We start from the raw sequence: 15,663 nt of genomic DNA, 5'->3' as shown, positions 1-15,663 counted from the left end.
TATGATTCTATGATTCTATGATTTTATCACAAAGAGTTAAAGGTGTTGTACAGACATGCTTTGTATATTTGGGAAATTTTCACATAGTGCTGTTATCAGTCTAGGTGTGGAGAAAAACTCAGTGCTGCTATATCTGCATGTGAAAATACAAACTCTTACATTTACAAAGCCATGTTTATGTCACCAAGGGCAAATATCTATTCAATAATCATGGTAAAATACTCTAGGCATGGCTTAAAAATATTTTTTACAGCTGTTACATGTAAATCTGCATGTTTTCTAATGTTCCTGTCATTTTACTCTTTGACACTAATTGACATGAATATTCTTAGAGAAACATTCCGTGAACACTCTTGCTGTGCTTTGCCAGTGCACAGTGGCTCCAGGACCACTACACATTTACCTTCCACCAAGGATCTTTGCATAGTTTTGTCTCGTGTACCACTTTCCCTTCTAACCAGTGGCACAGGCTTTCCTTTTCCTTTGGGAATCTTACAATCAAGACAGTTCCTGTGCGAGCTGGCGGCAGCAATTAAAGAATCATAAAGGAAGCTGGGAACAGGCCTGGCTCTCAAACAGCTCCATGACTGGGGATTACAAAGGTGGAATAAGGATTTGGAGTGTTTTCTATTGAGTTGTATATGGCAGCACCTGAAATAGTACAAGACACTGTCTATACCAAGACTAATGAATTTCAGTGATTTCTCAAATATCATAATATGGTCATAATATCATAATGGCCAAATATCACATGGTTGAATATCATATTAAGTCCAGGCTGCATGGGGCTTTGAGCAACCTGGTCTAGTGGGAGGTGTCCCTGCTCATGGCAGGGGGGTTGGAACTATATGATCTTTAAGGTCCCTTCCAACCCAAACCATTCTGTGATTCTGTGGTAACTCCTAATAGTTAAAGATTCACAGAACGTGGACTCCATACATCTTAAAGGACATTTTCAGCCTAATGGGGTATGGTAAGTACAGCAGAGTGCTCTTCTGGAGAATACCCACTCTAAAATGGTGTCATTAGGCAGAAAAATATATTCAGCATAGGGTTATTCTCCCCTCATACCCACAGGCCTGAAAATGAACAGTGTTTTCTGAGACTGGCATCTCAGCACACATGGACTTCCACTCAATCTGTCACAGTTTTCATATCCCTTTAGCTTAATTTTTAAAATCAACATTTCTGTGTCACACAATGTGCCAATTTATAGGAGGGGCATGAACAGACAAAAGAATATCAGTTAAAAAACTCCATGTCCCATGTTGGGCTGACAGAGTTTCTTTGTAATGACTGTATGAAGTCACTGAGACACACTAAACCTACAGCCACTCGATGCTAACCTTAAAATCACTTTTTTCAGAGTGGATTTATGCATGGTGTGATGGACTTCATGATAACATAGAATTGTTATATCCACTATCTCCTAATAAACTGTAGAGCATATTTACAGAGAGTTTTTACTAACAGTATTTTATATATTCCTCCAACCTAAGTAGAAGTAAAAATCCTTTGCACTGTAATCTTGGGAAGCACCTGAGAAACTCAGTTCAAATAGCAAACCTATGAACACAAGAAAGTCTCAAACAATGCAGACAGAGACAAGCCAGATGAAAAATTGAAATTAAGATATTGATCAAAATAGCTATCATCTGAAGACATATGAAAAGCAAGATGTATAAAATAACATCCATACAGATTCACAATAGAGGTGTACCTTCTAGAAAAGTTGATCTGTAGTCAACAGATTCGCTTGAAACCATTTCTGTTGTTGGACTTACACTCCTTGCGCTCACCAGCCTGTCCAGGTGAGGAGTGTGCACTCGGCCATCATAGCGCACTAGGTCACTTCCCAGATCTGAAAGAGAGGGAGAAAGAAAGATTAGAAAACTCTCATGTTTACTGTGTGACAACATTCATTTAGGTATTTATTTAAGTTTAGATGTTCTGTTCTTCTGGGAAGAGGGTCAGGTTGCTGCTGAGGCAGACATATACAGGACCTGAACATGAGCATGTACAGCACAAGAATTGCTTTAACTTGTGTTAAAGCCCCACTCTCGGCGGAAGCCCCTGTGTCCAGCTTCATCATCTGTCTGTGATACTGTGTTAGAGTAAGACCTGGTTATGTACCAGCTCTCCTCCTCCTTCCTCCCTTGTGTAGTGCGGCAGACATGGAGGCCACAGAGGAGGCACACTCTGAGCAAGTTCCTGATCTGGGTGAACAGGACACCAGCACATGGCAGCACTTTGTGACTTGCACAACTTAGGCTACAAGGCAACTGAATGAAGCTAAAGTACTCGTGATTCCACACGTGTCATTTACTCATCCCCCCTTCCAAGGCTGACTGAGGAAGAGAAGTTAGTAAGTTTTCCTAATAGTTCAGAGTTCCTCCAAAATCCTTGTCCTTCAGGCATAGTGTGGCCCTTCACCCAGCTCAGGCAAGAGCCAAGGGCCGAAATGCAACTAAACATTGGACTTGATTGTGAAACCTCTGCTGACAGGTTACAACAGGGCATTGCATGGCAGTTAAACAAAGCATAAACTGATGTCAGTTTTTAAATCTGAGATATAATAATGGAATTATTTGATGAAATTGAGTATGATGGACCTTTAATTTGTTTCTTCTTCCTTCTCCAAAGGAAAAACACCAAAAAGATAAAAATTAAAACTGATGTTGAAACAACTCCAGCAATGAGTCCTGTGAAATTCTGATCTTGCCGGATCAGCACTTTTCCTATAACTGTTGACAAAACTTCTTGCTTCCACTGAAAAAAAAAGAAAAAAAATAGTGTTATGATTTCAAATAAGAAGTAGATTATTAGTATTAAAGTATGAGCTGATATGTCCCATATGTATTAAATATTTATTTTGTGATGCTGTACTGTGATAAGACACCGGGAGTGGAGAAATTATATTGGTGTATGTGAAAGCAGATCTACATTTTTTGATTCATCATGCCTTCAAGAGCTGTGCTACTGACACAGTTCTGTACAGCCTACAACACACACACAGAGCACGCACTGACACACGCACTCTGGATAACAATGTCCCACTGCTACCAGATGTTAATTCAAAATACTAAATTCATACTTTTACTCAAATGGTGCAGGGCAATGCATGGGCCTATGGATATATAGGATGAGATGTATGTTAAAAAACCCTAGCTCAAATGTCTTTAATATGGGTCCTTCTGGCATAAATATGCTGTAACATCAAACTCTCTGTTGACAGCATGCCTGCATTTTAGTTCCCAGGGTCACGTAAGCCTGTCCCTTGCCAGCTTCTTGCTTGTCGACAATTTAAAGAAACAAAACAAAACAAAAAAATAACCCCCCAAATCAACAACCAAACAAACACCAAGCAGCTAACAGGGAAAAACTGTTTTAGGTCACACGGCACTAGCTCAGTCAGTTGGAATGCATTTGGCCATCTTTTCTCTTCTTCCTGTGGAATTCATTCCTCTGGGTACTGTAATGATGGATTTGCCCGTCAAAAGAGCAAATTTTCTTCTTCGCTGGGCAGACTGCAATTTCTGAGGCTCCTTGCCAGTAAACAAGCAGAAACCTTATTTAACCCCTTTATGTTGTGTTCTTTTCTATGTACGAAATACATCACGCATATCTGTTTCTTAGAGGTTAAGGAAGTATCACATAGTAGAACTGGTTGAATGCAGTGCCAGTCCCAGCTGCATATTTAAAAATATGAACAGGTACAGAATGTAGCATATGCACAAGTATTAGATTAAACTAGGCATTTCCAGGTCTGGGAAACTGATATGCCAAAAGGAGAGCTGCATCTGATTTTATAGTTTGCCTGATACATCCAATAAATGTAATTTGTACTTTTCAAAGTAAATTAATGTTAAAATAAATTAATATTTACTGTATTAATAAAGCAATTATTTACTGTATTAATAAAGCAATAAAAGTTATTATTATTTACTTAGGTTGCAGTAGCACATAGGAATACCATTCACAGCCCAGGTTCCTATTGAGATGAATGCCATAAAGACATAGAAAAAATAGATGGTCCCTGCTCCAAAGAGCTTACATAGACTTTGATCCTAGTCACACTTAACATGACTGGCAAAGTTTCCACTGCTTTCAGTGAATCAGACTCCATGATAATTAAATTTCATAGTTTAAAGGTAATCCACTTCTGCTGCAATTTTCCTTTTTTTTATATTTAAAAAAATACAAAGATACTGAAAGATTTCTGTCTTATTATATGAATCAGTAGGACAAAACTGTCTACAATTTAAATTTGCAGTAGCATTCTGAATTACTCTAGTGAGACCACCTTTAGAATGATAGTGGAACTCAAACATTTGTCCTGTCTGCACCTTACAAAAATAATTGAAATGAAATTATAAAATGCAGACAAAAAAAAATTTCAGAAAAGTTCTGATCCTCTTAACTGCAGCAGATTTTTTTTTTTTGCTGAGAAAAGGACTTGTGAGCTCCAAAGTAAACTTACTCCATTACAGCTTCCCGTTATTCCCCATGTTTCCTCTTGTGTTTGGGTTAATAACTATCATTTTATTTCTTAAAATAGTCAATATTATCTGAACTTCCACCCCAAACAAATAGTGATAGAGATATCTCTGTAAACACAGGCTTAGGCTTAAATTTGAAGTTTATAGGTTCAATAGTGACATTGTGAATGATAATAAAAATGGCATTAATATCTCATGCGTGGTGTAGCTGCCTCACCTCTATATTTAGCTCACTGTTGGATTTCAGGAGATCGCTGGGAACCGTACACAGAATTGATTCTGGCTGCAGGAGGAGGTTTTCACAGCTTTTATTTCCAACTTTTAGCACCTCTCCTTTAACAGCTTCTGAATCAATATAATTTCCCTTGGAAAAAAAAAAATCAATTTCATATTACATAACCATCTCACAGATGTTAAGGACAAGTTGTTTTATTACCTTGGAAAATATTTTTAATGGAAAAACAATTGTGAAATAAAAGACTAATGCAAATTTACATTGCCCTGTCAATATGCACGTATCAGGTTTTTTTAATGTAAATGGGAGTTTCACAGACAGGCCAGAGAGGGATGATAAAGTTTACAGATAAAATTTGCTGTCACTAATACTCATACAGCCCATACAGACTTCTAAAAATGTAGATGTCCGAGGGATAAATCCTGTTGGTCCTGTTTAGATTTTTGCATAATTTGCACAAGAAAGAAAGCATTATGTGACCCTGTTGTTTACACAAAATTGGCATTACATTATTCACAAACTAAAGGCATCTCAAACATTTTGTTTTGCAAGTGGTTATGGTAGTAAGAGTAAAGCTTTCAAAAAGAACTAGTTAATTATAATAATAAAAATGCACAAATCTGTTAAAAGTCGCATTCCACAGACCAAAAAGGAACAAACTCTGGTAAAGATAACAGCATGAAAAGTACACTCCCTGCTCAGAAAACCTGATTTCACATCCAAGACTTGGATGAAATGTTATTCCTTCTGGTATTGTGATAGTAGTGTCCGAAGGCCAAGTTCAAGATCTTTTGTGCTCAGGAGTGCATCAGTATTTAAGAAGCTGCCCAACCTTGTGTACAGCCCAGTTTAAGAAGAAAGAACAGGCATATTAAGTGGGATTAAAAGGGGCGAAGGGAGGATGGGGAGTAACATTTGATACTAATACTAATAATATGGGATGGATCTGGGAGTTTTTCACCAGAAGGGGGGAAGGTGTCATGGCCAACACTGCTATAAGGCCTCATATACTGGAAAGAAAACACAAATCCCATTCTGAGGGGCAAAAAAATCTTACTTTGGCATATGTTTTAGATCTGCTGCAGAATCAGACTGAACCCTGGGAAAATTTTAATAAACATATAGGAGAACCAGCTTAATGTCCTATTTTGACTGGCAAAGCCACACCCCAGGTAAATTAAAAAAATTGCTGTCCAAAAAAGTCAATTTTGTCCTCTATCTTCTGTCTCATTGGAGCCATTCTGTTTGTGTTGATTAAGTAAATATTCAATGTGATTGACTGCTTATTGCTTATTAGTATGAAGACTTGCTGCAGATTGTGAGCTATTCATGTTCACATCTTTCCTTTGAATGATGTACCTGAAAAGACTTGAATTTGAGTTTTCCATCTTCAGGATATATTATCCTGGAGAGTGTGGGTGAGTGGCACCAAATCTTGGAATTTTTCCCTCCACCAAAACTGATACTTACCCAAAAGGGGAAAAAAATCATACTGATGTTTTCCTAAAGTTGTCCTTAGCCAGTTATAATGAAGACAGTAACTCTTACTTACTACCATTACCATTATATTACCATTAATATATTATAGTTTCAAATATATTCACTATCTCAATATATTAAGAGTTTCAAAATGCTTTCAGCAGTGGTTTTGCTCTTCTTAGGACCACAGAATTTGCCTATGATTTTAAGAAAAGGAGGAAACTGGCTCCTGTGAGAACTAGGAAACAATATTTCCTATTTTAGCTTGGAGAAGAGAGAGCTCTGGGGAGACCTCATTGCGGCCTTCCAGTACTTGAAGGGAGCCTATAAACAGGAGGAGGAGCGACTGTTTACAGGGGTTGATAGTGACAGGATGAGGGGGAATGGTTTTAAACTAAGAGAGGGGAGATTTAGGTTGGATATTAGGTGGAAATTTATCACGCAGAGGGTGGTGAGGCACTGGAACAGGTTGCCCAGAGAAGCTGTGGATGCCCCATCCCTGGAGGCATTCAAGGCCAGGCTGGATGGGGCCCTGGGTAGCCTGCTCTAGCGGCTGGCAACTCTGCCCACAGCAGGGGCGGTTGAAACTAGATGATCTTTGAGGTCCTTTTCAACCCAGGCCATTCTATGATTCTATGAATTTAAAATGCATATTACTTGCTCCTTGATGAGCAATGCCCTTGCGTGCAAGCTGGAGAAGCTTGTTACTGGACTGAGTAGCTGTTGCAAACCAATCTGATAGAGCAACTACCTCACAACTTTAGAGAGATGGGAATAATTTGTGTGAAAGTCTAAAAGCAGTAGAAGGACCACAAACAAGGTGTGGAAATTTTGAGATTGGTGTCAGAAGAATTTTTGAGGTTCCTAAGCAGAGCAGGTTGAGTTGGGAAGAATGAGGAGTTAGTGCAGCTGCAGAGCTTCCACTTCAGCTTGCTCAGAAATACTGGGGTTTCCATATTGCACTCTCTTGGACCAGACATTGAGAGAAACATAATTTTCTATGCAATGTGAAAGAAGATTGAAAACAGAGTAACCCACAAATAGACAAGAAGAGTTCCTTAAGATTGTATCAGAAAGAATGTGTTGTACTGGCTTAGGAACAGAGTAGGCAATTTAGGAAGTCTTGTCCTACTCTTAGTTTTAGGACAAATGTGCCAGAGTACAGCCAAGGTCTCAAATGTGATGTGTAACATTAAATTACAATTGTGCTACTTATTTATCTAGTGGAAGATAGATAGTACACTGCAGTCACCTAGCAGCCCATTCCCAGGCCTCCTCTGGAAGCACATGCAGAGACCCCACACTGGCTTGGTGCACAAGCACAACCCCAGGCTAGGCAGACTGAGGTAAGCAGCTGTTGCTTTCCTTATTTATTTGGTGGTTTTTTTTTTTTTTTTTTGCAGCTAGGACACACGGGGCTGTCAGCAGGCCACCTTGCAGGTCTGGGTCAGTGGCTTCTGTGGGAGGCAGCAAGCAGACTGTCTTCTTCAGCAGACTCAGGTCTTCAGTTGTGCCCAACAGCAAAACACCAGAATTTCTGCTGCCCTGAGAGCTTCCCATGTTGGCGGGACACGGGAGCACTTCTGAAGTGGTGTCTTCACGGTGTTGAAGCAGAGAAGTGCCTCAAGCCACTCTGTCATGACCCCTCTGACTGGGGCATGGTGGGCACTGAGAGACTTCAAAGAGCCACACACTTGGCAGAGGAAGACAGTGATGATGTGGGACCTTGAATGGCTCAGCAGTGTGGAAGACAAAAGGGCTGGCACTGAAGACAAGAAGGGCTGGCATTCGTGACACACAGTGCCCTGTGTTTTAGATAGAAGACTTAATGTTTTCTTGTGTGTAACATTTTTGTACAAAAACATCTTATGGTCATCAGGGAAAAACCTTTCAATCGGTACCCACTGTCATTTGACGAAAGTCAAATATGTCACACTAGATTAATTTGATTGAAAAACTTGTGAAAAAGCTCCTCCCGCCCCTCTGAAACTAATTAAGAGAAAGATAAAAGAACTTTGGTTTGGTAAAACAGACTGTTCACTGAAGCAAGCTGCCATTTAATTTCATGCTGAGCTTGCTTAATTACTGCACAAAATATGACCATGAGGCATGTAAACTTGTGTGTCTGTATTTTTGAATGCGGGTATGGGGCTAGGGAAAAGTGTCGCCAATGTGGCTTGTGATGATCTTTTGGCTCCCGACTATAATTCCTGGAAGTTGCCTCACTGTTTTGATAGAAGCATCCCACTATAACTAATTCTATTTAGAGGAAGATGTTAAATTGGTGCCTGTTCATGCTTTGTTCTAGGAGACCAGCTTTCACTAATGTTATTCTCCAGTTGGTTGCCAGGAAATAATCAGGGCATTAGGCTTAGGTAGACATCTGGCTTGGGTGCCATGACTACAGGTGACATCAATGCTACAAAATTGTGACATTGGTAAGTTGTCAGTGGGATAGTCTTCAGCCAGCCTTTCTCATCTGAATGGCTTCTTCCCAGCAATAAATAGCACTAGGGACTTCTCCTTAGGGAAGAATAAAAGGTTCAAGAGTAAAAGAAAGAAGAGAGTTAAGAAACACCTAATTTTTAACCTCAGTCTCTGGGAAGATTATGGAGCAAGTCCCCAAGGAAGCTTTTACATGCAGAGAAAGGACAAGATCACGACTGGGAACAGCCAGCACAGGTTCATAAGGGTGGATTTTGCCTGAGCAGCCCGACTGCCTTCTATGAGGAGATGACTGGTTCTGTATATGAAGGGCGAGCACTGGACAACGTTTACCTTGATTTAGCAAGTTTTGCAACACAGTCTCTCCCAGTGTTGAAAACAAATTGGGATAATATGGACTGGATGGACTGGACCATAAGGTGAGTGAAAAACTGGCTGGCCAGCAGCTCAAAGGTTCGAAGTTTAACAAGTGGCATTCCTCAATGGTTGATACTGGGACCAATAATGCCTAAAATCTTTATCAACAACCTGCACAAAGGGGCAGGATGCACTGTCCTTGTGCTTTCAGGTGACATCAAATTTAGGAAAATGATTGAGATACTAGAGGGCAGAGCCACTGTTCAGAGTGACTGTGGCAAGCTGGAGAAGTGGGCCAGCAGGAACCTCATAAATTCAACAAAGATGGATGCAAAGTCCTGCACCTGGCGTGGAATAACCCCATGCACCAGGACAGGCTAGGCACAGCCAGGTAGGAAGACACTCTACAGAAAAGGACTTGTGGTCGTTGTGGAGCATTAGGTGAAATGAGGCAGCAGTGTGCCATTGTAGTGATCAAGGCTCACCGCATACTTTAGCAGCCGTAAAGCCAGTAGATTGAAGGTGATTGTTTTCTTCTGCTCAGCGCTTGTGAGACCACACCTGGAGAATTGTGTCAAATTTTGAATCCCACAGGACAAGAGAGATACTGACAAATTGGATGCAGTACAGCAGAGGGCCACTGATGTAGGAAGGGAGCTGAAGCACAGCATGCACAATGCAAGGCTAGAGGAGCTGGGTTTTTTAAAACTGTAAAATCTCTGTTCTTGGAGAGCTTCAAAACTCATCTAGACAAGGCCATGGACAACCTAACCTAATTTTTGACTTAGCCCTGCTTTGAGCAAGGGCGGTAGACTGCAAAGACCTCCAGAGGTTCTTTCCAATCTAAGTTATTCTATGATTCTTCTCAATTTAGTCTTCTTTCCAACTGGTTGATATGCATGACCTGCAAAATACTGGAAAACACTGCTGTCACTGCGCAGAGGCACTGAGCCGTGCAGCAGCTATATATTCCCAGATCTCTGTTGACCTACACACCAGAACTCTTTCTAGGATTTCTCCATAACTGAACAGGAGAATTGCTGTGCATTGAGGAAGGGGTGAATGTACAGCCACAAGTTCCAAACAGAAACAAACCAAACCAAACCAAAATCAGACTGATTATTCTTTGGACATTTCACAAAAAACTTTGTGGAGACAGATCAATATTAAGAGAGTTTGACTGGAACCCAGCATGGCTGACAGAGGCTCTGAGGTAATCCCTTCTGTTTTCCTGCAGCTCAGGAGCTGGCCCACTGGACTATCTTGGAGTCAAAGACCTGAGGGCTTCAAGATTTCATGGCTGTCATAGAAAAGAGTTTGGGCTTACAGAGCTATGGAACAGTTACAGAAAGAGATGACCCCAGCATTAAGGCTGATTCTCTTCTGTAAAGCATTTTTTATCGATTATATTTTATATAAATTGTAGATATTCTATATAAATTTAATGTACATAATAATACATTTTCATAAACATTCATTATAAATTAGAAATACCTGTATTTATACTGTTCTTATTTGATAATCTAACTCAGAAAAACACTAGATTTCGAGGAAATTGGACTCTTGCAAAATGGATTTAACTTTCACAGAATCACAGAATCACAGAATCACAGAAAAACAGAATCACAGAATGTTAGAGATTGGAAGGGACCTCGAAAGATCATCTAGTCCAATCCCCCTGCCGGAGCAGGACACCTAGATCAGATCACACAGGAACGCATCCAGGCGGGCTTTGAATGTCTCCAGAGAAGGAGACTCCACAACCTCTCTGGGCAGCCTGTTCCAGTGCTCTGTCACCCTCACTGTAAAGAAAGCACTCCATAGCACTCTAATAGAGAGTAGCCTGTGCCTGTGCGTAATTCCTAAGAGAAGTTTGTCAGTGCTGTGTAGGCTATTCTCAGTGCTCTTTTAACAGGCACTCAGCATCAACTTTGCATTTTTCATGGATCCGTAAATATTTAGGCTACAGTGGTAACTGATGCTCATGAGTGACTTCGTGCATAGGCCAGAGTTTCCCTCAGCTCTAGAGAGCCAAAGCTGCTAGGCCACTTTCTAAAGGCAACTCCAGGTCTTTTGTGAGGAAGGACACAAAACCCTGTGACAGTAAGAGCTGGGACTTGTACGCAGACCACACACTTCAGGTTCTGGGCTGATGGCCATGTTTAATCCTGAACTGGTGACGCTGCTCACTGGAATCAGAAGCTGATGCAGCGTGGTCCTCCCATGAGGATAAGGAAAGCCCCTTTCCCACCCCACCTGATGCCAACAACCACCCTGGTATATCTTTGGTTTCAGCTCTGTATCTTTTAAGTTGTGACAGCTGGGGGCTTGGATGAACATAGTATTGAACACACTGCTCTCTGTCGCTCTCACTGCTCTCTGTCTGTGCTTCCTTGGGGCTTTCTTTATTTCATCAAAATGTCTGTTCTACACTACACGGCTGATGTGAGCATGCAAATAATTGAAAAAAATATTTCAACATTTCTTACCTTAATTTCCAGAATGTTTTGGTTGCCTCTTGAGATGAACACTGGCTTTTCAAAATGCTTAAATACAGGATTATTTACATAATCAAAATCAAAGTACAAAGAGTTGACACCGTCAAAAATAAAGAACACTTTGGTTACAAAAGGTGGTTGGAGATTGAAGGCTTTCAGTGAAGGAGTTGTACAGCAGATTATCTCTGAGCTGGAGCGGTGGCTACATGCCTGTAAGAAAGAAAGAAAGAGGTAATTGAGTAAGTATGTGCATAGGAAGTCCCTGATGAACGTAAGTGTTCTTTAACAATACACGTGTATTGAAAAAATAAACACCAGAGGTCTTGTTCTTCTTCAACCAAAGCAAAATCCTGATTAGTGCTACACAGCATTTAGTTAGAGCTGGGAGTAAAGTATAAAAACTTCATGTCAATGGTGTTTGCACTCTTGTTGAGGAAATGTTCGAGTAAGCAACCTTCCTGGCCTGATTGTTCACAGCATGTTTAAAATAAATATTTTGCACATAATTAATGGAAAACTATTTCCAAAGCCAAGGACCATGAGGAGGCTATCCTGATGTACTGAGATGTACTGGGACACAAAGCAGCCATAATTCAGTTTACCCAGCCTATGTCAGAGTGACTGACACATGAATTTATCTTCCTTTTACACCACCAAGGCAATAGCAAGATACCAGAGGGGAAGATAAAAATAGGGCAAATGAATCTGACTGGAACAGTGGAAAACAAAAGTGAAGCACTGTTTTACCCACAGCATAGCTAAGCCACTAGGTTTCCAAAAAGACATTATGGATGCTGTGAGAAAGTGCTTTAAAGTCAAAACCACCATGGGATTCTGCACCATGAAAGCGCAGCGAAGTGTATCTTCTTTCAAAAAATGCATAAGGCCCCAGACATGTGGTATTCGGTGCTTAGGTATGCTGGTGTCATGCAAGTCCCTCCTAGGAGTGTCGACTGTGGGACATGCTTCACGCTGTATCTCCTTGGACCAGTGGGGATGATATGTTTGCCCCTCACTGCTGTGCAGGAGCTGCCTGACAACAGGCTTAAAGCCACGCTTGCCCTTCACTCTGCTGTTATTTCTTGTGAGGGCCTGCTCTAGAGGTGCTTCCCAAGGGAAAGCTGATAGTGCACCCCACAATCCAGAAGACCTGCCAGGGCATGTTTTGTGCTGTGGGGGTGCGATCCAGTGTGAAATATCTGTCCAGAGTGCTTCCCTCTGTCCCACACCACCTTGACACAGACTCGTGGGACAGACAAGACAGACCCAGATCCTTCCTAAAAGGATTGCTGTGTTGCAAGCAAGGGCAGCAGGGGTTTGCAGGCAGCCTGATCTGAAGCTGAGTTTAGGCAGTTTGCAGGGATAACATGAATCCTTGCAGACAGGATTCATCTAGCCTGCATCCAGATACCTGCATTGGAGTTAGCTGTCTAAACTGCCCGTGCAGTGAACAGAGGGAAACAGGTCACCTAGAGGGGGATTCATCTGATCCGTCTGAGACAACAGCTTTAATTAGATTAACAGTGCTTTAGAAGGGTCGACTTCTCTTTCTTGACTCTGAAGGTTTCTACATGACTAATTTGATTATAATGTCAACAGTACATCCACAAGCATCGATGGGAGGCACTGTGGGTGCTGGGCAGCATCACACAAACCACAGAGTCGCTTGTTTGTGATTGTGTCGTGTATTCCCTCCTCTGTGCCTCCCTTTCATGCTGCCTACTGTAGATATGGGTGAAGGATTTCTGGCACAAACAGAGTCGCTTCAGCTCCACAGAAGTATTTTTCTTCCAGCAGTATAAACCTTCTGTAAGTAGTTCCCTGTACACTGACAACAGAGATTACACTTTTTTTTTAATATAAATAGAGTGGCTTACATGTGCCTCGATAAGAATGGGGTTTAGCTCCTAGTCATACATTTGAGCATCTAGAGAAGACCAAAAAAACTCAATTTTTCTGTTTTTCAAATTAAATTGATTCTCATTATAAAATGCTGCCTGAAGGAGCTGCAAAATTAGTTTACATTTGTCTCTAATATGTTAAATTAATGCAATGTAGTTTTGCTGTTTCAAATCAGTGACATAACTGTTCAAGCTATATCAGTTATATACTCACATTAGTTTAAAAAGTGGGATTAAATTAGCTATCCACAAATCAGCACTTTTTCTTATCGCCACAGCAATTCATGTTTCTGTGCATAATATTGTGAAATACTGAATCTGCCCAGGGAATAATTTTCAAGGCTCTGAAACTGAGTACTAGTTTTAGAGCTCTGCTACAAGGGTTACGTGTCTGTGAGCTGTGAGTCTGGTACTCAGTTAAATAACTTAGTGCAGCTCTCAGTGATGCTAATGGGACTTGCACCCATGTAACTAACAGCCCATTTAGATTCCTAGCACAAATTTGGAAATATTTGTGCATCCCCCATGGCAAGAAGGTAATCTGTGGGACACAAGACAGAATTTCACTCCATTTGCTTACAGTATTAGACTGTTCTTCCTCTTTTGAATACCTTGTTACACACCATTGACCATAACTCAGGCTTTGTTATTTCACATGGATCTATAAATTAACTTGAATCAGTATGGTAATAATAAGATGCATCATTAGTATAATGGATGATCAAGCCATACTTTTTCCATGATACATGAATATTCTTAAAGATGTCTATCATATTGTGTCGATTCTAAAAAGAGATTACTAAAATATATAATTATAAAACCAAATATGTCCCAGGTAATCATTATATTTATTTGATTAATGTAAATTCATTACACTTTTTATCTACTGCAGAGTAGTGTTGTCCCTTAAATGAATAGCAGTGGTATTCGTAACTTTGTTTGTGGCTATCTATTAGAATCAGATACTTTACTTTATCAGGCTGGTCTCTGAAGAGGAAGCTTTCAGAAAATAATAAAAATCTAATAATACTCTTTGGAGGGGATGCAATGTGACTGATTGGTAAGGTCATGAAAAATCTTATTTGCAATGCCCTTATTGGTACATGATTTGACATGACATTTTTACCTTGAAATTGGTTTTAGCAATTGAAGAATATGATGGTTTAGTTTTCAAGAAATATTGGATTGAGGATCTATAAGAAAAAAACCCTAATTCAATCTATTGCCTTCTCAATTAAGATACTGCGTATCACCCAGCACCTTTAACTTTTATTTAATTAGGCTTTAAAGTACCTTCACTTTAAAAGCTAAGCCTACATTCTTCTTGTGACTATAATCTACATCTGAAGATAATAAAGAAGAAAAGATGTAAAAATTATGGAGCATTTCACAAGCATAAGTAAATACTATACCCCAAAGGGAATGATAATCCATTGCACAATGCATATGACTCATCACTTAAAAGTATGTATTCTTGTTTCATTTGTAAAATATGACCCTTGAGGCAATTAATTCAAACCTGACCTACAGCATCTGAACTTCGGTGTCCAATTCGATTCTTTTTCATCTGGTAGAACAACAGGAAAAGTATGAGGGAGGATCTCTGAGCTCCAAAGGTCTCCCAGCAGCTGACCCAGATAAGAGAGGGGCAGCTGGATGTGTATTTCAGGATCTGTAGTAGTCAGAAAGGAGAAAATGGCCAATTTGTCCTTTCATAAAAAGTAAACTTTTGGAGTTCCAGTGAGGAATGGAAGGTGAATGAGGTTAAAGACAGACCAGGAGACTCTCCAGCCATCTTTGCCAAAGGATGATTTCTCAATAGAAAGAGATGAGAATTCAGGTTGACTTGAGCAAAGCCCATTCAGAAGGCTTTTCTGTGTAGGTGAGAAACTGAGCAGGGACACTCAAGCAGGGCATCTTGAAGATTTTTCAGAGAACTCATCGACTTTTACTGCCATTTCAGGTAGTGCAATGAATGGCCCTAATGGACTGGGAGCATTTTTCTTCTAGTTGTCTTCTTGTGTGAAGGCATGGAAGATGATACTTCCAGTCTCTCAGATCATTGGACCAGAAGGCAGAGTAAAACCTCTCTTGCTTCTGGGTCTGAGAGCCAGCCCTTCGCACAACATGACCAATAGTGACTGGGAGTCTAAATTCCTCCCGGGGCTTGGGATGGTCAATGTACCTACTAGTACCACATCTCTGGCAGTAGGTGATTTCACAGCGTGGGCTTTTCTCTGGCAGCCCCT

General features: G+C 40.5%; 1 protein-coding gene across 1 annotated transcript in view; it reads right to left on the bottom strand.

The window, feature by feature from the left end:
- Positions 1-1,720: 1,720 nt before the first annotated feature.
- The window catches only part of MET (MET proto-oncogene, receptor tyrosine kinase), a gene marked incomplete at its 3' end in the record, with an annotated part of 57,787 nt that continues 43,844 nt past the window's right edge, over positions 1,721-15,663 (bottom strand). Inside the window, exons 10-13 of the mRNA XM_010074788.1 lie at positions 11,505-11,723; positions 4,717-4,863; positions 2,613-2,769; positions 1,721-1,861 (exon numbers count right to left, since the gene is read on the bottom strand). Coding sequence (XP_010073090.1) covers positions 1,721-1,861; positions 2,613-2,769; positions 4,717-4,863; positions 11,505-11,723 — 664 coding nt within the window. The remainder of the gene's footprint in view (positions 1,862-2,612; positions 2,770-4,716; positions 4,864-11,504; positions 11,724-15,663) is intronic.

The sequence above is a fragment of the Pterocles gutturalis genome, unplaced genomic scaffold, assembly GCF_000699245.1.
Source record: "Pterocles gutturalis isolate BGI_N339 unplaced genomic scaffold, ASM69924v1 scaffold41482, whole genome shotgun sequence".
Classification (NCBI taxonomy): Eukaryota; Metazoa; Chordata; class Aves; order Pterocliformes; family Pteroclidae; genus Pterocles; species Pterocles gutturalis.
Note: the sequence above shows the minus strand (reverse complement) of the source record. Positions and strands in the feature narration are given on the sequence as shown.